A 22,637-nucleotide genomic window follows, 5' to 3' on the forward strand; every position below is an offset into this window, starting at 1 on the left:
GGAAAGTAGATCCAGTAAATTGAAAATAAACTTAATTGAACCATGTCATTTGGAAGCAAAAAAGGCCTCTCAGACTTCCCCATCCCATTCTCTGGACAGGCCAAGAACTATGCTTCAAAATTAGTTTAAGAAACACGGAACAACAGGAACTTTTTAATTAGAATATCTTGTTTCTCAACAGCAGAATGGGATGAAAGGCACTTTGAAATATATACCAAAAGTCACACCCACAAAGCCAGTACTACTATTACATCACCTATTTAGTAATTTTCGGCTCTTCATTTCATTGATGAAGTTTCACTGACCTGAGGTTTCCATGTGTTTGGATTTAGAAGTTATAGTTTCAAAGCACTTTTTCATACTTAAATTAATTCTGGCATGTTACTGGCACCTCTCTCTCAGAATTTGATAAGAAAGAAAATTGTTTCCTGTTTTAAAAAGCCAGAACTCCATTTTCTTAACATTACATAATGTCTAACTCTGCAATGTAGTCCAAGTCTAGCACCTGCATACACAGAGCGCTAATATTTTTTTAAAATAAATAGTAGTTACAAACCCCAACACTAATCAAATTAGAATATAATGAAAATAAAATGAAATAAAAATAACTGTTTTGTGAAGCACCACAACTAACACTGAATACCGCATAATGGTGTATATACTGGTCAGAAAGCCGACATGCTGGCCTTTTTAGAGTGGTGGCATATCCCTCTCTATGCAGTAATTAGTGATGTCAGATCTTAAACCGGCACAGTAACAGATTTAGCACCAGAATAATTATTTACTGTATTGTTGCATGTATATTCGAATAGTTACATCTGCACATCTTTGTGCAAAATACTTATTTTGCCTCCAGTGCTCCCTGGAGGAGGCTCTAAACTCTCCTCATACAGTACACACATCGACACCAAGCACAGGGCCATCTTGTGGACATGGAGTGAATCTTTCAGGATATACACAAGCAGAAAAAGTGCCAGAGGAGAAATTACAATAGCTAATGTTTACGAAATCTTAAAAAACTCCACTTCAAGTCTTTTATTATTCCTTCTCCCTCTGATGCAGTAAACACCTGTGTTTCACCGAAGCTTGAAAATTCTGGTTTCTTTGTGAAAAATTAGAAGGCCAGAAGATATTTAGCACATCCTGTGAAAAAATAGTTAAAAGCCTTACCACTGCACCTCCTACCTTTACTAATAAAACCCTCTTCCTCTCTATGTATCCTTGAGAGATATGCTATTCATACTGAACATTCACCACAAACAGCAAGAGCCATCCTTTATTATTTTTCATGTATTGTCATCTTCCTCATCCTTCCTGTCTTAGCTGAGTAGTAAAACTTTTTTTTCAGTGGAACGTGAATACTGGACAGCAGCAATGAATATAAATGATCTAGAAATGGAGGCCCATATATACTTTTTGTCACGCTGAATACTCTCTGAAGAACACAAAAGGTTTATTCAAATTTGGTTAGGGGAACAGCAGCAGAGGCATTAAAATTACTAAATGAGTAACCTTTAGGTAATTGTGGGAGAGATTTGACACTGGATCTAGTGCCTTTTCTCCTTCAAAATACTTTCTGTTTAAATGCTATATACTACAAGTAAAACTATACAACTGATTATTGATTAAAAAAAAAACAACCTGGAATTGGTCAAAGTGTGGAACAACCAAGAGTCTAAGTCTTTTTTTTTTTTTTTTTTTGAAAGACAACAGAAGTCCATCTTTTGACCCTTTTAAGGTATTTTCTAAAAACTTAAAACACAAACTACTTTTTTTTTTTTAGACTAAATACACCTAAAATTACTTTGATATATCTCACATCAGATTTAATTACACTGTTTTTAAAAAATATTATTTCTCCAATTATTTTCCTTTAATTGGGTCACTACAGGGCAGAGTTAAAGCTTGTTTTCATTATAACTAAGGCAACATAAAATCACTGAATTGCATGACTGAAGGTTCTTCTTGCATGTCCTGGATCTGTCTCTGTTTGCCCTTTATACTCCCATTCTTAAAACTTGGAATTAGACTCCTGCTTTCTCCACTCAGTAATCTGTACACTGCTGAAAATTGGCCCTTTTTGACATTAATTGCCAGGTAACCCTAAAACAGCTGCTGCTTTTTTTTTCAAGTTTTCTTTGTAGAAATTTAAAGAATTGCTCCTTTCCAATAGCCTTAGCAATTCATTCCTGCCTGGAGCCAAGACTACAGCTACACTGGGTAAAGGGGAGCTCTTTGCTATATGATCAACAGCAAGTATATGAAAAATCTGTCTCATTATATGACTAGCTAATACGAAATTATTCTTCTGCAACAGAGAACAGCAAGTATGATACTCACAGGTGTCTGGATCATCATGGCTCTTTGATCTCTCATGGTTCTCACAATATCTAATGGATAAACAGGCTGATTGCACTCAATAAGACACATAGCTGTCTCCATAGTGATAAGAACTCCTGTCCGTCCAATGCCAGCACTGAATAAAAAAAAAACAAAACAAAACACCCAAAATGAACAGAAGTGCCTGGAATATAGTTCATATTTAAGGACATATGTTCCTAAAAGGTATTTAAAAGAAAGTCCCAACATAAAATCTTCTTTCTCAAGGATTCTCACAATTGATTGTTAGGATTCCCATACTATCATGGCAGAGGTTAGACAGATTGTGTCGCTGTCACTTGAAGCCTCCATCCTGCCTGATCAGAGCAAAAACCAATCAGTGCAGAACTGTCAGTCCTTTGAATGAGGACTGTCTTAACCCAGCCATCGCCCTGAGCAGAATTTCAAAAAAGGTATTTATTCAGCTCGTATTATAAACCATACTAATATCTAGACGATAATAAAACACAGAGATACCCAGCATACAGTGTGCGCTTCGTGTCAATTTGACCACTACGGGAATGTTTGGGCTGATTTGATAAAACCATGTGTACGTTCTTGAAGCGATCCATACCTTCGTATTTCAGAATAAGGAATAGAACAAATACTAGAAACTTCTGGAGGATGACAATAATGATAATTTTCTTCGTATTAAAAAGTACTAAAGAGATGTAACTTGTGTAGATTGAAAAGGAATACATAATAGCAACCCCTTTCAAGACAAGGAAAAACTATAACATACACAGCTCAGCATGGCAAAATTGTTGAGAAAGCTTACGTGAATCATCTTTAGCTTAAAAATAAATCTAAAGATTTATCTGCATTTTTAACATACACATACACTTTTACACAAGTAGCAATCATTAAAGACTGAAAATTTAACCTTAAACTTGACAATCAGTTTCAAATTCAGATTTTTTACATTCAAGAAAATTATGTTGCTCTTTTGAAATAAAAAACAAATGTGTCTCCATATTTGACTACAGGTCCTAATTGATATTTTCAAATGCCAGCATTATCTCAACTCATACAACTAGTATTTCAGTCAACAAATGAAAGTGTTTGCTTCTAAATTAGTTAATATAAACATTCCAAACTTTGAAGCTTAATTGTTCTGATTTGCAAGCATAACTTCAAATTAAGTCTAGCCAAACTACTACTTTAAATCTTTGCCCAGAAGGTGGCATCAAAGCTACTACATATTTCAGTGATGTAATGAGAATCACGGAATCCTACAATAGTTTGTGTTGGAAGAGACCTTTATGTGCTGGTTATATAAAATTATCCTATAGTATTTGATATTTCTAGAATTCGTATGTATAGAATTTATATGCAGAATGCCTTATCAAATCCAAACAGGAACAGTATCTGTCAAAGAACCTAATGACTCATTTTACAACTTCAAAAGATTCAGAGAAGAGCAACAACAATGATGGAAACTGTGATACAGTTTCCATACGAGAAATATCAGGTAGGCTAGGACTCCTCAGCCTGGAAAAATAAATCATTGACTGACGGAGGGGAACACTGAGACAGCACATGAAAATCATGAAGAGCATGGACAGGATGGGTGGCTCACTTCTCATCTAGAACAAGAATTATAAACTGTTCAATTAAACCAGCAGGAGGCTTGTAAAAATAAAAACACACACATGAACACAAGCTTGGAAATGAGATTTCTTAGTAGTTCAACATAACAAAAACCTTTCCAATTTCTTAAGGTTTTTGTTGATTTACAATCTGGTTTTTTTCTGTTTTGTTTTGTTTTTAAACTACTATTATACAAAAGAAAAGTCTGCTCTAATAGCTACTTGAACTGCCCACACTAAAGCTGGTGGCTTAGTTCTGAAAACAAGTTTCACTATTTTCTTGCACTAATGCCTTGTCCTATTATACTGACCAGACGTTAAAAATGACGTGTATGCACCATATGGAGGAACCTCTGGGCTCCTTCAGCTCAACTCAGTAGTAAAATTTGGTTATACTTCCCAACAGCCACCAAGCTAGGCCAATTAGGTAAATTATGCTGAACCATGATATCTCCTCTCTTTTCTTCTGTGAAACATAAAACTGTTATAAAAGTTGTTATTGAAATTATCGGTGTGGAGCTGAATTGATGCCTCACTGAGATGAATGAAACTGTTCATACTCTCCAAAGTTGTTGTTCTAGTGTCTCTGCGAACTCGCACACTTTACATTGTAAAAGTTGTATATGGCTGATATTTTTACTATTTGTTCACAGCCATATCAAGCAAAAGTATATCAATAACGAAAGCTGAGGAACAATATCATTTAAGATAGTGGCATTCTGGTATTGGTTTCCCTAGTCAGTAAGATTCATCCTGACAAGCATAAAGCAGAAGAGAGAGCAAAACCTACAATTTCTGACACACAGTGTCAAAAGAGAAAACATTTTTCTTTCATCTTCTTCAATAAATGTATAGTTAACTTGTAGATCAGATAGTCTTTAAATTGATTTTATCCCCTAAACCTCTCAGCTTCTCTCTGAAACAGGAACGATGCACACCTGACTCAAACACTGACGGGAGAGTATTTGGGAATTCTGAGGTCAAATTTTATTCACAGAACTGGTCACCAAGAACTGGTATAGCACATGTTCATTTGCAGACATTTGGCATTATGCATTATTATAGTTCACAAAATAAGTATTTTAAAGGATTAAGATTTTGAAATTCACTATTGGAATGTAGAATGCTATTAAAAACTATTGCACAAGAAAAACAAAAAACTGCATTTCATGTGTACTTCAAAATCTGAGTAATAGAGTTATTTGAATTCACAAAAAAAAAGTAAATTGTTGAGAAAAATGTGTCATCTTAATGTATATATCAAAATATCATGTAGCCTAAGACTGCAGACTTCAGAGAAAGTGTCTTTTATTTGATCATTGCATATATCACCCACATTTTCAGCTATGGATTATTAATACAACTATTCTGGAGTTTTGCGGAACAGTTACCATGATGAAAAGGTTCCTAAGTATCTTCTGTCATTTCCCTGAATTATTATATAGACTGATGGCACAAGCATTTGAACTGTAAACAAAACAACCAAAATCCAACAAAATCCCTGCACAGATCAATGCATGTAGATACTCAAAATTTTGCTTATTGAAACATGATTACAACTTTAAGTAGTTGCTTAATTTAAACGTTGTGTTCTCTTATTATCCCCAGAGCAGACAACGTTGCATTCTCTTATTATCCCCAAAGCAGACACAATTAAATGTTTATTTCAATAACAAAGCACAGATAAACTATTTGATGATAAATAAGTTCAGTTTGATGATTTAATAAAGTCAGAAAAAAAACTGATACCTGCAATGAACAACAACAGGTTCTTCTCTGCCAGCCCTCTTCTTTCGTACAAGACACACAAAATCTAGAAAATCGCTGGAATCATCAGGGACCCCATGATCAGGCCATGCTATATACTGGATTTGGGTTAGTTGGCGACTTTCCTCTTTCTAATCAGATTATTCAAGGGTAATTCAGGTCCCATAAAAAAAAAGGCAAAAGTAATTAATTAAAAAACCATCAATGGTAAATTTACAGCAACTTCTACCTGTAATAAAAGTGGCTTCAGTTAACTAGCAGCACTTTATTAGTGTTAATCATTGCTCATCCTCGATTTTATAATTACTTTTTTCTTCTTAAAAAACAAACAAGGCAACCCACAAATTTTTACATTTTCACAAGTTAAAAAAATTACACTGCATGTAATAGCAAAGCAGTTCAAGGATACCAATGATCTATCTGAACACTAGATGTACAAGAAGGTGGTAAAATTTTTAGCAAAACAAATTTAATAGAAAGAGGTACTATCTTACTAGATCAAATGACAGAACTGGGGCAGGAAGGGGAGAGGCAGGACTTTCAGACATAAAAGCTTTCCTTCAGATCCCATGTGAACAGCAGCATTGTTTTGGCTTTATCTGCACCTCTTAATTTTATCCAGCATACTATACATAAGATGCAGAATGACTTTGTTTTCCACTCCCTTCTGCCTCTTGCTCTAATATCGCAAACATTATCTGCCTCTGGTCAGTGGAGGGGACAAGCAATACAATCAGCATAAAGCAGCGTTTCAAAGAAAAGGAGTTACCGCACTTTAAATAACCTTTAGGCACAGGATCATTTAAAGAGGTTCCACTGCTGATAACAAATGGGCAATTGTCTCAACGGGATACAGGGAAGGAATTTTAACTGCAAATTGACTAAAAGGCAGCTCTGTAAAACTGGCATCTCATCTGGTAACCCAAGCAGTGAGAAATGAGTACATGAACTAAATTCCAGATACTCATTTCCAAACATTTCTGAGATTGAAATGCTAGCTGAGGCAGCTCTGAAAACTACGTGTGCCCTGAAAATCACGCAACACATATTCAAGAAGGTCCTTGTTTACCTGTAGTCACCAATCCAATTAATCTTTCTTGCAGCAAGATTTATCTTCTGTCTACTTGCACATGTTCTCCAAAGTGGAATTAGTAAGTACTGTTTGTCTCTACAAGGCAGATTTTCTGTTGCAATAATTAAGTACCTCTAGTCTCTCATGTTTTGAAAACATCAAGGGAATAACAAGTTTCTCAACTTCTTTAATTCCTCTTTTTCTTTGGCCAGGGCATGAAAGACACTAGTAAATATGTTTAAGACAAACAAAACATGTCTTATGTGATTTAAAACCAATTAATATGATTATGGAAACTGAACCTTTGTAATATTTCGCTAGTGAAAGGTTTGTTACCATTCTGAGAGCAGAATTTATACTAGGTAAGTACATGGCAATATGAGTAGTTTTCTAAAGGCTTCTAGAAATAAATCATTCTATTTATATGGATATGCCACCAACAAGCTGAAAAGAAAGTCTGATTAAGTAAGGTCTAGCTGGTCTGTGAGGATTCCACAGATTAATTCTTAAAAATATATACTATGATTTTACCTCCAGATTAGTCAATGTCATTTCTCGAAAGACATAAGCAGGATTTCCTTCTTCTGAATGGCAGGTAATCTGGAAATTCCCATATGATGAGCTTCCTGATGGCTCTGGCCAGTACTGATGGCATTTAACCTAAATTCAACACATTTTAAAAGACGTTTGTGTTTAAATTCACATAATATTATTTTCATTCTCTCTAGTTCTTTATACCTTTGTTCATTAAAGACTATTTTGATAATTTTGTAATCACTACCAATTTACTTACCAAATAGGCTGCGTTACCTAATTATTGTTTATAAAATAAGGTATCGCACCAGATTTCCTGGTTCTCTTTTCAAGAGGACACATGCACCAGCTCTTGAGGTTAGCTTAATTGAAGATGGATGCCTTTAACTTTCATTCCAATTTTTAGAAAAAGTATATCTATAAATATTCCATCTTAACACTTGAGTGACAAAAATGCTGCTTTATAAACATTCCCGACCTCCAAAATCCTAATTTAATCTTCTCAAAGCACATTTAGATGGGAAAAGAACAAATGAAAAAAAAAGGCAATAAGAAACAAAGAAGTTGCTAAACTAACGTAGAAATTAGGGGAATGCAGATGGTGGACTTCAAAAACTATTTATCAAGTCATCAAACGTGAATGAAAACTTCAAACACTAAGATTTTCAGATATATTGCTTAAACACCTAATTACAGAGGTCATTTCAGCTCAAGTGTACTTTTGTTTTTCCAACCCACCTGGCGATTCTTTAATAGCAGCCAGATTTGCAGACTTCCTGCTCCAGAGACATCCTGGCATGCAGTGGGATAGTGATGTCAGTAGACTCATGATCAGCTTTAGAGCAGGGAGTCTGCCTATGGGTATAAGACAGATAAGTCCTTTTATTCCATTATTAAGCAGCTCTCCAATGAACTCCACAAATATCATTATCGAAGGGGTGGGGGAACCTCAGAGAACTGCTATTGCAAGTCTGTTCTTAGCAGATCTGCAAATAAAACTCAAAAGGGCACTTGTACTGAAATTCCCTCTAATCTTGTTTATTTGGGAACAGGCAGCATCATGCTAACCTTGAGTCATTGAAAAAAAATGGTTTTAAAATGCTGCAACTCCCCTTCAATTATTTTAATTATATTTAGAAGCTTGACCTCCCAGCAAATACATAGTTATTAAAAAGTTAGAATATATACAGAGGTGAATTACAGAATGAGCTGATCTCCCACAACATACTGAGTTGACCACCCTCAACCTACTATAAATCTGTCTTCAAAAGAAATCCTAAATGTGGAGAAATTCCAATGAACTATTATTCCAGACTATCACTACTGTCCACACACTCAACCAGTCAGTGCTACTGTCAATGTTCCAGACTACAAACCCAGTTACTCTGGAATTACACTGTGTGTATGATCACATTTGATTGTTTTGCCTGTCTCCAAAGGGCAAAGCTGCACAATAAACAAAGCTATTCATGAGAAACTACAGCTTCTACTACTACTACTACTCCAAAACAAAACAAACCACAAAATACACCTGAGGCCTTTTACAGCACCATACACACTTACTTTTAGTAATTTATAACTCAAATCACTTTATTATGAGTAGTCTATTTTTACACATTTTTGTATGGAAATAACTTAAAGGCAAATGATTCTTTCATATGACTAAACAAATGTTTATAGCCACAGAAGAACACGTTATGAAAAATTTTGGACTTCAAGCTTATCAAGGATTCTCTTAAAGACGGCCATCCAAGCATGGGATCTTAATACTACAAAGCTGTGTTAGGCTGCCTTAAAAAATTAATCTCTCTACATACCAAACTTCTTGGAGTTTCTTCATTTGAAGTTTAGAGGAAAAAAAATACTAAGAACGTAAATTCTAGTTGCTTTTTACTTTACAATAAAGACTCAACACAGAAGCCTAAAAATATTTTAAGAAATACATGAAGACTTCAATGTATTTCAGAACTGAACAAAGTTTAAATGTTAGCTACATTAACAATATCAGAAGGTTTAAAATGTAAGAGTCATCATTGCAACAGAACTAGGAATGCACTGCCCTTTCACTTTGACTGCACAAAGTCCGAAAATCATAGAATAGTTTGGGTTGGAAGGGACCTTTAAAGGCCATCCAGTCCAACCCCCCTGCAAGGAGCAGGGACATCTCCAACCAGATCAGGTTGCTCAGAGCCCCGTCCAACCTGGCCTTGAATGTTTCCAGGGATGGGGAATCCACCACCTCTCTGGGCAACCTGTGCCAGTGTTCCACCACCCTCAGTGTAAGAAAAGGTCTTCCTTATATCTAGTCTAAATCTACCCTCTTTTAGTTTAAAACCATTACCTCTTGTTATATCCTATGTCATAATAGTATATTCCTCTAATCTTTTAAAGGCTAATCACCAATAAATTTTTAGAAGATTATGCAAGTAGTATTTAAGGAGATCTTTTAACTTACTCTGCCACGTTCAACTTGAGTTGTTAACATTACAACCATGGATGAGCCTTGTTCCCAAGTCATCTGCCAAAAATCAGGACAAGTGTTCGGTAATGGACCTTGACAAGCAATGTACTGGTTTATTATTGTGGAAGAAGGGATTTCCATCTAAGAGAAGATAAAGTCATTATTTTAATTCTCATAGCAAATATAAGTCAGGCAACAGATATTTAGTGTTCAGTAACTAATATATTTAAAAAGCATCAGCTTTATTAATTCTATTTATTATAAGTTAGTAAATATGGATTGGCATAGATAAAAATTCTTCGAAGTGTTTCACATGCAAAATTATTACAAAGATCCAAAAACACTTCATACATTAACTGACAGGTACGTAGTTGCCATAATCAAGACTAATGGTCAAAAAAAAGAAATTACAGACCAATTGGCAAACATTTAAAGCTCTGAGAGTTTCTGATGCTACCTTTCAAAATATTGATCTTGGAATTTAATCTCTGGTTTTTGCTTCTAAAAGGAAAAGTAAATAGCTGTAATTTTGTTGTTACTAACAATGAAGAAAAAAAGAACTATAAAAGAAAGTGCTGCCAGATTAAACTTCATTGATGTTGAACACTACTAACATATCAGCAATCAGAAAAGAAGAATGAATTCCTCTGGTAGAGGGCTAGCTTCTCTTAGCATGTTTTCTTTTTCTTGGTTTCCTGTTTAAAAACATCTGCCACAGAGCACTAGCAAATAAATGTATCTACAGTAAATTTAAAACCATCTGACTACAGGTTTATCAGCCATTCTAGTCTGAACTAGATTTATGAAAATGTTATTTTTTTAATCAACTTCTCCACTGAAATACTGCAAAATTTAATGTCAAAAGCTCTTTTGAAAAATATTACTCACATTTATATAATTTGCATTGATGTAGTCTTCATTACTTTTTAAAATAACCCGTGTAGCATCATCTGAAAAAAATGTTTAGAAAGATGTTACTTATTTACTAACCACAGTAAAATATTTTTATAACACATGTACAAACACACATACTTACAAGGCGAAATGTCTCTGTATCTATTTTTGGAAATGTTTTGAGGTAATCTGGCACAAGACATTGTCATCCCAGGCTTTTTCCTATACAATTGCTAAAAGACAAAACTGATGGTCAGACCATAATATGCAAAATAAGAGGCAAAAGACCTGTTTGTGTATTACTTGCCCAGAGGTACTTTCCAGAACATAAACCACTGAGCAATGGTAGCTTCAACAGCCATGAAAGTACTTTTCAAAAGAAAGCACTACAAATTTAGTTATGCTTTGGGATCACTGAGAATAATCAAGATGTCATCACAATTTGTTTAAAGACAAACTGAATGTTAAATTTCAAGCTTCCATAAGAACACTGATACAGAGAAAAGTCACTGTTGTATACTGGTAAGGGAATTGACCAATACCCACATTCTATATGGCGATTTGGTGCAAACAGATTGTGTTGTGTATAGGTATCTACCTATGTTGTAGTTGTTCAACTTTTTTTTTTTTCCAGATGTCATTCCATATTTCAGTAATTGTAGAGTGAATCCTGGGCTACCTCCTGCTTCTCCTGCACAAAGCCTCCTTCGAGAGGTTCCTGCCCTCTCACGCCTTAGCCATGTGCTGCCACAACCCTTGTGATGCAGTGTCAGTGAAATGATCCAGGTTCAATAAAAAACAGTTTTACATACTGAACTCAAAATAAATCCAGGTTCAATAAAAAACTTTTACATATTGAATCTGTTTTGGAGACTGAAAATGTATGGTTAAGGAGGGATTTTAAATCACTTTGATTGAAATATTTTCTTTCTATATACAAAAGTAAATTTTACCAAAGTTCTTAAAGAATAGTATAGAAATACATTCTATAAATATCTGTTGCAATATACAATGCTATGTCTCCATTTGGTGAGAATTCACAGAATTCACACTCCTATGTTTTACGAACCTACTGCTTCCTGCTCTCAGTCACTCGATCTCGTGCATTAAAGATGGAATATTATCAAGGCACAAGTTCGTGCTAAAGAAAGACTACAGCTATCAGCAGCTTAGGACCCCACAGGAACTGCACTGTTCTTTGTAAGTATGTCATCATAAAATCAACTATTTACAAAAGACATTGTTACATTAACCCTTAAGATTAGGGTTGTAACCCTGTTGTAATTTCCATTGGTAATTTTACCTTCTGTCATTGAGATTGTCCATAAAATATCAACAGCTCAGCTGCCATTCTGTTTCTACAGTAACTTAGATATGGAATGAAGGTCTGAGCACAGAACATATATTTTGGTATACATTTTTAAGTCTTCATCTCTATGAAAGTTATCTTATTAGCATATGTCTCTGATAACCACCAAAAGCTGTACGTAATCAATAAATCTATTTATAACAAACAACACTAAAACCTATTATTAGGATTATTCTATGCCATAGGTTTCATAGAATCATAGAATGGTTAGAGTTGGAAGGGACCCTCAAAGGTCACCTAGTCCAACCCCCCTGCAAGGAGCAGGGACATCCCCGACTAGATCAGGTTGCTCAGAGCCTCATCCAACCTGGCCTTGCACATTTAGTATTTCAATATAGGACTGGTTTTTTTTTTTGTCACTTCTCTTTTGAGAGTTAAAGCCAATTGTTTTGTTAAAAGATGCTGACTGTACTGAAACTTAACTCAAATCTGACCTGCTTAAAATAATTACTATCCCAAAAGACTTGGAACTTGTACACAGCTACAGGCGACACGTTACTCACATCAAACTGAGCCAAAACAGTTCCAGTGATAAGCCCCTCTGCTAGCTGAATCATGGATTCCCTCAGCGCATTATCATCTTGATGGACACCATCAAGTGGAGACTTATCAGGGATGTACTGGAAGTCAGGCTCGCTCTCCAGCTTCTCTTCCACAACATCATAGACAGCTATAACAAATAAAGGTATGAATGCTCTACTTGGCAAACAGCATGTTCAGTCAAAGTTAACTCAAGTCATCTATTTAAAACAGAAAAAAAAGACAAGTGTTTCTCCTGTAGAAAAATCCACATTTATTAACACACTGATTTTAGTCCTCATCAGCAAGGGTAAGTAGTCTTTACTGATCATCATAATCCAACACCAAACTTCAAAAGTCATGTTATACCCTACACCTTGTCTGATGTAGCTCCCTAATCTCAGATTCTCACATTATGTCTTGGAAGTCATTATAGTTGTATTTACATTTATACTTTTAATCTATTTTGAACTGATTTAATGCTTCAGTAATTAGGGTGAGATGTGCAGACCACCTGAGGAAATGGCATTAATATATGCCATTATAATGCTATCAATGCTGTGTGTGTGTTCTGCCTATACAGGAACTGAAAAATAATATGCATCGTCTATACATAACAGAGACATATGTTGTCTGAAAGCCTGGTTTTTAACGATGTCCCATGATCATGAAGGAGGGAACTGGCAACACCTCACCTCTTCTACAACTCAGGTTTTTATCCTGAAGGTAAATACAAACCATACACAAGGGGAAACTCCTTTACGAAATTTGTAAACAAAGCTAACAATTTTATCTGAAAAAGAAAGTAAGCACAGAAAAGCTGCAAGACAACTTGCACACAGAATGAGAGCACAAGTGGGAGGTACAAATAAGTGAATAAAGGAAAAATTGTTTATGAGATGGCCGAAGTACTCTCCTAAAGTAATTTCAATTATTCCAATTAAACACCATTATTTTTCATTTTGCTTTTTCCTGTGCAACTCTGTTATAATTGGGCTGTGCAGCAGAATTAAATCCAGTGACCATCTGCTGACAATGCTCCAAAAGTGTATTTCATTAATACACTGCACAAGCTGTTATTTAGATTGCATTTTCAGCACTTTCTTCTATTACACTTCCTCAAGTAGAAATGTTACCAGTCCTTCTGCATTGTTTTAAAAACACATGGAAGGGTTTTGCATATATCAACCTCCAAAGTCATCTAAACACTGGGTGTTTGTAGAGGATTATTTTGTTTGTGTTCAGTTTTTATTTTCCTTATAAAAGCAACCTCAGAAACTGCATTCAATATCCATATAGCTTTCTGGACATTTTTATCAGCAAGAGTGAGAACAAAATTTAAATTAGCTCTCTGTTAGAAACATTCAATCTCTGACTTTCCTATTAATTTTCAACACTTAGTTATGCACAGCTTTTTAGAGTATGAGATCAATCAAGGTTTGTAAAATATGTTGTGCTGTTGCAAATCTTTTTCAAGGAAGGGAGTTCGTTTCTTACAAAGATGTTAAGCATTCCATCTCAAGACATGAAGTGGAGCTTTGAAAATGAAAGGAAGGTGTAGATTTTTAAAAAAAAACTATTATTATGAACAGATCACTCACCATTGGGTCGAACTAGGAGCACAAGTTCCCCTGAGTGTCTCTCACAGCTAGCTTTAATAAACATAACAACTTGATCATGGGTATGTTCTGCTATATCCCTGCCGTTAATCAGTACAACCTGGTCCCCTTCATTCAAACGAGGGACACAAAGATCAGCCTGCAAGATGGAGGGGGAAAAAAAAAATAAAATAAAAAAAAAAATTCTGTAAAACAAGCCATTTCCAATTTCTCACCTTAAAATAGCAACCTAAAGTAACTGTACTTGGGGACTTGAATCCTAACAGCCTAGTTGCTATGGTTGCTGCATTGTGTTCAAATTATAAATTGAAGTGTTACACAATACAGAAGACAGTGCCATTCACATGAACAAATCAATCTGCAGCTGGGAGGTGACTCTCATTGTAACATGTATTTCGGCAGCTGTTACTCCACTCCTCTGGTTGAAGCAGAAAGCTCATCTCTGTGAATCATATTTTGTATAGGCAATTAAAAAGCAAGATGTTCTTATCTTTGAAGGGAAGGGAGTAGCATGGCAAAGCCTTGTCCAAACCAATTTCACAGGTTTAAATGCTTCAGGTGTGAAATATTGCAACCGTAATGACAAGAGGAAGACAAGGACCAAAGACAATGCACAAATCCCAGTAATCCCAGAGAGAGGAATCAGGTAATAAAAATCATTAGCATAATCACAGTCTAAACATCGTTGCAGAAAAGAGTGAGCACATGCCACGATGAAGTATCTTCTCCTTAGAGAGTGGATGTTTAAAGCATTCAGCCAACATTATTTATGTTCTTAAATATTTTGGAGATAATAATTAACATGGACAAGAACAATGCTCTTGGCAAACACTTCAATAGTTTCAAATAGTCAAAAAAAAAAAAAAAAAGAAATTTCTTGAATGTTGGCAAATAAATGGTTCACTCTACTTTAAAAGGTATAAACAGAGCTGACTCCAGTCAGCTGAATACCAGGTCAGTACTTTTGGCAATCAACTGACAAAATATTGTGCCTGGTTTGAAGACACTATTGATAGTCACTAAACACCAGTAACAACAGACAATCAGATCTGATGAATGATTCATGATGTCTGATTTTAATCTAAATCTTGGCTTTATTCAGCTACATCTGTCACTAAAATAAGAGGGACTTGCCATTTGAGTTATTTTTAACACTCTAAAAGACTCTTTTACGTACATAATTTATGTGAAATTATATGAATGCCTATATTTAAAAAAAGTAATAAAGTAAATGTATTTTTAGGATGACGCAGCTCAAGAAACTGCACACTGAACATCTGTTAACTCCCTGTAATTTTTAGGAATTAAGTTCTGTTTCAGTAATAAAAAAAATATTTTTGTGGATCAAAGAACTTTTAAAAGTATGTTATGTAGCCCCATCAAATTCTTACTGTACATAATTTCATTTGTTACGATAATGTTACAGCACAAACTAACTTTCATAGGCAGCTAAAAAATAATTCAGAGTTTTGAATGCATACTTCAAGATACACAGATATTGCTAACATGTTTGGTTTTTTTGATAACTTACAGGTGTTCCTGGAGCTACCCTGGACACTATCACTGGCATCTTCTGATCGTATCCACCCTTTAAAAATAAATTAAATTAGTAATAAATAATAAATGCCAGAAAATAATCTTAATAGACATGAATGGAATAGATGTACCGTTACCTTTACATTGAAGCCAAACCTTCCATTTTCGTCTGGTTTCATTCTGATCATAACAAGATTGTCATGCGGGACGCCGCCATTGGGCTAGTAAACAGAAATTGTATTGTATTAATTTACATTTACATTGAGGATATTGTATGTAATAATTCTGCAGTTTCCTCATCAAGTAATTGCTCCTAGACACTTCAGAAAACATTAAGTAATAGTGCAAAGGTCTTATCTTGAGTTTTGCATAGACAGGAGAAGTTACACATTTAAAAGCCTTGGACACAACAAAGTTAAAAATGTGTTCTGTCAAAGCAAGCTCAACGTCAGAAACAGTATAAGAAATTACTAAAGTCTGCAGTAAGAATGTAGTATGATGAAAAATAAGGTAATTGAATGTATACTTTTGTTCCTATTAACAGCAATATGACAGTAGTAACCAAGGACAAGTTCAGGAAAAAAATCTTGATTCTGTATCCCCTATTCCATTTCCAGTGTTGTGGAGTCTGAGGTGTGATGCATGCTTTGCACTGATTGAGCTCTGACAATTTTAGCTGCTTTCGTTCTGGTTTCCTCACAACACCACTGTTAAAGGAACTGCCAATAAACTGGGGAATACTAGATACTTTTTTTCATCTGGAAAAATCAGCTGAATGCCATTGAAGTGATTTTTAGTTTGTTCCCATAAACTGTTACATCACAGATTGAATGTTAGCTCGTATAATTTTTATGGTGAGGATGTGAATTATTATTAAATAAATCTGTTTCAAGGAAGTTTTCAATGCTACCAATCACAGCCAAAGCATAAAATTCATATTCAGAAAGGAAGAAAACAAAAAGAATTATTAAAGCAAGCATTTCTACATATAAGAAAGTTCAAAACCTGCAGGTTCAATAGGTAAAAGAAGTCTGCTCATCTTGGCTTATCAAAAGTTAACTCAAATCCAGGTTTAAGCTCCTGGTTAAAACAAAACAAACCTCCCTGAACACATTCATAGTAATGAAAAGATGAAAAATTTGGGGGAGGAGAGGAAAGTAACAGTGTAAGATATGTTAATGTGCAGGAAGGGTGCTTAGGAAGCTTGATCATACGCAAATCATTTCAGCCCACGTTCACTGGCAGGGGAGACCAGGCTCGGGTTCCTGGCAAAATGAACAACCACCAAGTGATCACCTGTAGCATTTGGCAACTTTTGTGCTATTGCATTCCCCAGACAAAAAGGAAATAATAATTTCCCACTTTATCCAGCTATTTTGCACAGCAGCTTGTAATGAAAAACCTGAGGAGAGCACTGTTTATCATCATTAACCTGTCTGACTGAAGGGACTCCTGGCCACACCTGTTTTCAAATACTTCTGGACTTCCTCAGACTGAATACTTAGGGATTGCAGAAGGAGTAAAAAGTTGTCATTCCCATATCTGTCCTACTATCTTTCTAAATAGACTCTCCATACATAAAACAGATGAAGGAAATCCAACAGCTGAATGAAGGCAAAATAGTGAGGGGTTTTCCTTAAATATTTGAGACGGAGCAGCAGAAGATACTTTAGTGCAGGAACCTGAAGTGCATTTTGGTTTGAAAAGAAACTTTGAAAAAAACTGCATTCCAAATCCTAAATTTACAATTTCACAAAATTTCAGTCATGCTGCATTCCTTCTTCTCTAATACCCAAAATAAAAAGCCATCAGCTGACCAAATTAGATCTTCAACTACTACAGTGTACTGTAGTACTGCCTTAAGCGAGGCTGCACAAATGTGGCCGATTGGACCACAGCAAATAATCACATTGACAACGCACGGAGGAAAAAGAATCTCATTCTCATGCAGCTGTGTTGGTTTTGCAGAAATAAAAGGAACTAAAAAAACAATGAAGTTATTTTTGTCAATTTGGTAAAGATAACTAAATACAGAGCAGAAAGGCTTGATGAGTAACTTATCTTACTTATCTTTCAAAACAGAACAGTACTTTAATACAACTCAGGTAAGCACTGACAGAAGAGAAAGTTGTTAAAGGTTCTGTTTCATTATTTAATTAAAGCTAAATTTTTTACAACATTCCCAAAATGCTCATAAATTTACAAGTTTCACTTTTGTGTGTTTTCTTAAAACCCCAACTATGAAATTAAATACGGGTTTTATGGGAAACTCAACTTTGTAACAAGGCCTGAGAGAATATCCTACGCTCAGAGTTCAAAATGCAAATAAACCAAAGGCATTTCTAAAATATCAATTTTGGGAGCTGACTTATAATTTTGAATGTCTGAGGTTGGCAAAATGTTTATACAGTATTTGCTACATCTGGATGTTCAGCAGTTTTCCCATCCTGCAAAACGTTTCATGTTCCACATCAGTATAAAACCAACAAGCTTCTGAAAACTTCTGAAAGGACAAAAATCAGAAAAACAGTCCGTGAGATCTCACCACGGTCAGACAACAATCAACTGACTAGCTTGCTCATCTAGCACGTGCTTAAGTGTGGAAAACGAACTTTTGGAAAAAAAGAGCCTCTCCTGACAAAACTGCTCAAGAAGCTGGTAGGCACTTTTAGTTTAAGCTTTTTGACAAAAGCTAGATTAAACACCAGTGCTAGTGTCTGCAATGCCTTCTTTAAAACTGACAGTAAATGACTTCTCAAAGAAGAGGTTAGAAATTTCTCCATAAGCTCAAAAACTAATGTTCAAAATGTCTGCATACCCACCCCAATGTCATCATTTGATGATAACTGACAAAGGACTACTCCAGCAGGTGGAAAAAATAGTGGGAGCTAGCGAAGAGACACCATATATAATGGAAATGGTGCAATGGAACACAAACACAACAGCTCTCTGAAATGCATCACAACCTGGCTCATTAAAATTAGGACTCTCATTCAGATAAAAAGCAGAATGGTTAAACTGGACCCAAATACCTACAGTGGATTTTTCAGGTGATCCAGGAACATCAAATGTCTCATTAATATGGTTATCCAGTTCTTGCTGTGAATGTGAATGATGGATTTGGTTCCAACTGTTCTTTTTAAATTGTTTGGGTGGTAACGCAGGAGGCTGCCCATCTATAGGAGTCTCTTGAGATCTAAATATCAAAACAGAAGTATGGAGTGAAACGACCATGAGATACTGACAGTTCTTTCAGAGCTCCAAATAAAGTTAAAATGCTAGAAGAAACTCAAGAGTCTGAAAGCTGAATATCTGTATGTATTTTTAGAATCTCAAAAATGTATAGTAATGTAGTGGAATACACTGGAAGTATATATTTGGACATGTTACTGCTTTTTTCTTGACAAGTAACTGTACACAGAACCAGTAAATTAATCTTTTACACATAACTTTTTTTTAAATGGTTTTAGCACTCTTAACCTACTTTACATTAGAATATTTTAAAATTCACTGTATTTATAATCTGTACTCTTGCTAAAAAAATTATTTCTGAAATACATGTGACTTAATATGTTTTCCTCAGTAAGAAAATAAATAAGTTTGCATCTTAAATTTATGCCTACAGTTTAAATCTCAAAACCGGACACAAGTAGCATAACAAAGTGCTCCCACAGTAGTTTTTGACTTTTGATCTAAAAATAGGAGGAGCACAAGTTGAAGACAACTCAGCTGTCCCCCTGCATTTATTTGAAAAGTCCATTGGAGATGGTATTATTAAATTTTATTTTTTCAATTTAAAAGTGTACGTATACATTTCAAGAGAACTATTTTTCCCCCTCAAACATACTCCCCTTTGAAAGATGGACAGATTTGAAACATTTGTAAAAATGAATTCATCACATGCATTTTTCAGTTGAGTTCTAAGACCATCACTGAAGATGAAACAGCAGAAAGTTCTATTTCTGTTTTAGATCTGCAAGCACTCTACTGTAGATGAATAAAAATGTTATCTGTGTTTATGTATAATATGGATAATTTCCTTTATTAGTCCTTTTGAAATAAAGGCTTGACTGTATAATCCGTATTACATTAATCTTTGATTATATGGCTTTATATTTAAGAACATTTTGAGAGGCTCAAGAAGGCAGTTAGCACATAGGTCCCATTAACTTAGTTTGAATGCCAGTTTCTAACCACCAGCAAGGATACATGCCTTCCTCCCCATGAACCACATTAAAAGGTATCATTAAGTAATTTAACAACTTATGACAACAGCCCGCTGATACCAGTGGCAAAGCCCCAAACCACCACGAACGAAATTACGGGTTACAGCTATATCTAAAGAGAACACTACCACCAAAAATGGGTGCCTCCATTCGTTCTTTCACCCACACCCGTGGCCCCTTCCTTGAAGCGCTCCAGTGCCGCTCCCTTGGCTAAGGCCGCTTCTGAGCACCCAAAAACACATTGACTTTGATGAGCCTGGGTAGCCCTCCGACAGTTCAACAAGGTGAACTGGTTCATCAGAGGAGAGACCACTGAGTGGGGAGGGAAGTACAGTCCCAGAAGCCAGAAATAGGACACCACCTCTTTCATTATCAGCAAGCTGCAGCGGTTACTCAGAGCATAACATCCCTCTAGAAAGCACTGGTAACCACCAGAGCAGTCCTACTGTATGTAACTGGTCTAGCCACCGCAGACTGTTAGCAGGGTTAGACTCTCATTATGAGACAGCACAACATTTCAAGTTGCTGCAAGTCAGAAAACCTAAGGCACGCATCAAATCCCATAACTTATAATTAGTTTCTATGTATTTAAAGAAAGGCAGATCCCAGATACACGTTTTCCAATAAAAACAAAATCAGATCACAATTATCTACAGTGATTTCAAATAAAGGATGAGCCTCTTTCAGAAAGCATAAAAACTGAATGGGAAATGGAACACTACTTTGAAAAACCACAGGATTTCCATTTCAGTTTATTTTTAAAATAGTCAGTTTTCTTAGAAAACAAAATATTGACTAATTTTTTTTGTCACTGTATGAAAACAGTACATTTGAAAAGATCCTAACAATATTTTTTTCTGTATGCTTTTGCTTAATTTCAACTTTCAGAAAATTATTTTTTCATGTAGTGTGAAAAGAAAAAAAATGATAATTATTCAGTATCTGATCTCTGAAGAATCTCATGTTCAAAACACACTAAGGAATAAAAATATTACCTAACACTTTTCAGTGTAAGTGACAGTTAAAAAAGAGTATATCATCCATATATTTCATTTTTCAGCAGCTTTTCTAAATTCATTTTTATAGAAAAAGAAAAAAATACGATGATTGCCAACATTTGCAAAACAAATTTTCAAGGGAGCTATAAATTATTTAGACATTGACTTACAAAGGTCATCCAGAGCTTTTTAACTGCCTATGTATTTATTCAGTCAAGTCTGGCCAGCACAGATTATTCAGCCTTTTAAGTGAAGGGCAACATAGTTATGTATTTTCCTGCAAACAATTACTCCTGACAGTTTTAAACTGAATAAAAAAGGAACTGAAAACATGAATAGAGACACAAAAGAAGTCATTCTGATAAAAGTAAAAGATGAGATCTTATGTTTGACTAGATGTCTGTACATACATGCCAACAAACACAAATAAATTCCTACCAAACATATAAACATATAGAAAAGATTTGAAAAGTTACTTAAATGAGCATTTTAGCAACATGCAAGTACTGTAATATATTAGCATAATGAATTGTGAGAACTAACAATCAAGCCTTGGGCAAAAACTTCATTGCTTTATATTTGCCCAGTCAGCTTTGAATTTCCTTATGAATGCTCAGACAATGGCAGTGAAAGCAGCCTATTCTTCAGGCAAAGCAGCTCTCTGTTACTGCATTCAATCATTTACATAATAATAAAATAACACACAAACCCTCCTACTGACAAGCTTTGAGTATTTTTGTTACAGATATCCGGTCTGACCTTTTAATATATTAAGCAAAAGTTTCATACACACACTCATAATTTTATTAAACTAAACACCTATCGTGTGCTTTTGGAATTTAAGGTTATAATTACCTCAGGGAACTGCAAGCAGAAAGCTCTCACATACAGACGAAGTAAAAAATGTGGAATTAAAGTTTGCATTAGCTAAGCTATAATATCCTTCTAAACTAAAACTCTAATATCTTTTGCTATGTTGACTCCAAACTCAAAGACATCACTAAACCTACTGCCCATCAGGTTAGCCCCTCTCATCATCTTACATACGTAAATTTGATCAATAAACAGAAATCCTCAACAAATTAGCAGATGGACTACTCAAATCTTTTCACTCAGAAAGGTGAAATTGTTTAAGAAATACCTTTTTGGACTGTATAACAATGTCATTTTAAGTTATATAGCTAAAATGAACTTCATGACTACTACTTTCTTTCTTAAATCTCAAGTCTTGAATCAGTAACATCACCTGAAATTTTCAGAAGACCCTAAATGGGGTTTATGTGTTTTTGACAGTCAACATCCTCATTCTTATAAATATCTTAAGCTAGGTATCTATACTGGGAGATTAGATTCCACTTTTAAGCTTCCAAAAAGTGAAAAAACAAAAACAAATCCGAAAACTTAAGTGATAGAAGAGCAATAGTTTTTCTGCTTGGGCATAAAAAGTGCAAAATCATGACAAAGAACAGCCACAGTTGCCTAACATTTATAAAACCACTTCCTTTCTTTTTAGGACTCATTTCTATGGTGACTTGCACAAGAAATCAGGTATTAAACAAACAAATCCCAAGGACACTCAGGAACATCTTTTACAACTTAACAGAGTAAAGACATACAATTAAAAGAAATTGTGCTTACTTCAGCGTATCACTGTACCATTCAGTAACTGATTTC

At 35.0% G+C, this 22,637-nt stretch overlaps 1 protein-coding gene across 4 annotated transcripts in view; it reads right to left on the reverse strand.

The window, feature by feature from the left end:
• Positions 1-22,637, reverse strand: part of PTPN4 (protein tyrosine phosphatase non-receptor type 4) — a 115,267-nt gene that overhangs the window by 6,651 nt on the left and 85,979 nt on the right. For 3 of the 4 annotated variants that reach the window (XM_086750669.1, XM_086750668.1, XM_086750667.1), the window contains 11 exons: positions 18,776-18,935; positions 15,877-15,960; positions 15,735-15,791; positions 14,186-14,342; positions 12,569-12,735; positions 10,839-10,929; positions 10,691-10,752; positions 9,797-9,943; positions 7,339-7,467; positions 5,718-5,866; positions 2,341-2,476 (listed from right to left, as the gene is read on the reverse strand). In XM_086750669.1, the coding sequence (XP_086606795.1) occupies positions 2,341-2,476; positions 5,718-5,866; positions 7,339-7,467; positions 9,797-9,943; positions 10,691-10,752; positions 10,839-10,929; positions 12,569-12,735; positions 14,186-14,342; positions 15,735-15,791; positions 15,877-15,960; positions 18,776-18,935 (1,339 nt within the window). Of the gene's footprint in view, positions 1-2,340; positions 2,477-5,717; positions 5,867-7,338; positions 7,468-8,079; positions 8,197-9,796; positions 9,944-10,690; positions 10,753-10,838; positions 10,930-12,568; positions 12,736-14,185; positions 14,343-15,734; positions 15,792-15,876; positions 15,961-18,775; positions 18,936-22,637 lie in introns of those variants that run through there. The other variant, XR_015258895.1, reaches the window with a different exon arrangement.

The sequence above is a fragment of the Chlamydotis macqueenii genome, chromosome 6, assembly GCF_036417535.1.
Source record: "Chlamydotis macqueenii isolate bChlMac1 chromosome 6, bChlMac1.mat, whole genome shotgun sequence".
Classification (NCBI taxonomy): Eukaryota; Metazoa; Chordata; class Aves; order Otidiformes; family Otididae; genus Chlamydotis; species Chlamydotis macqueenii.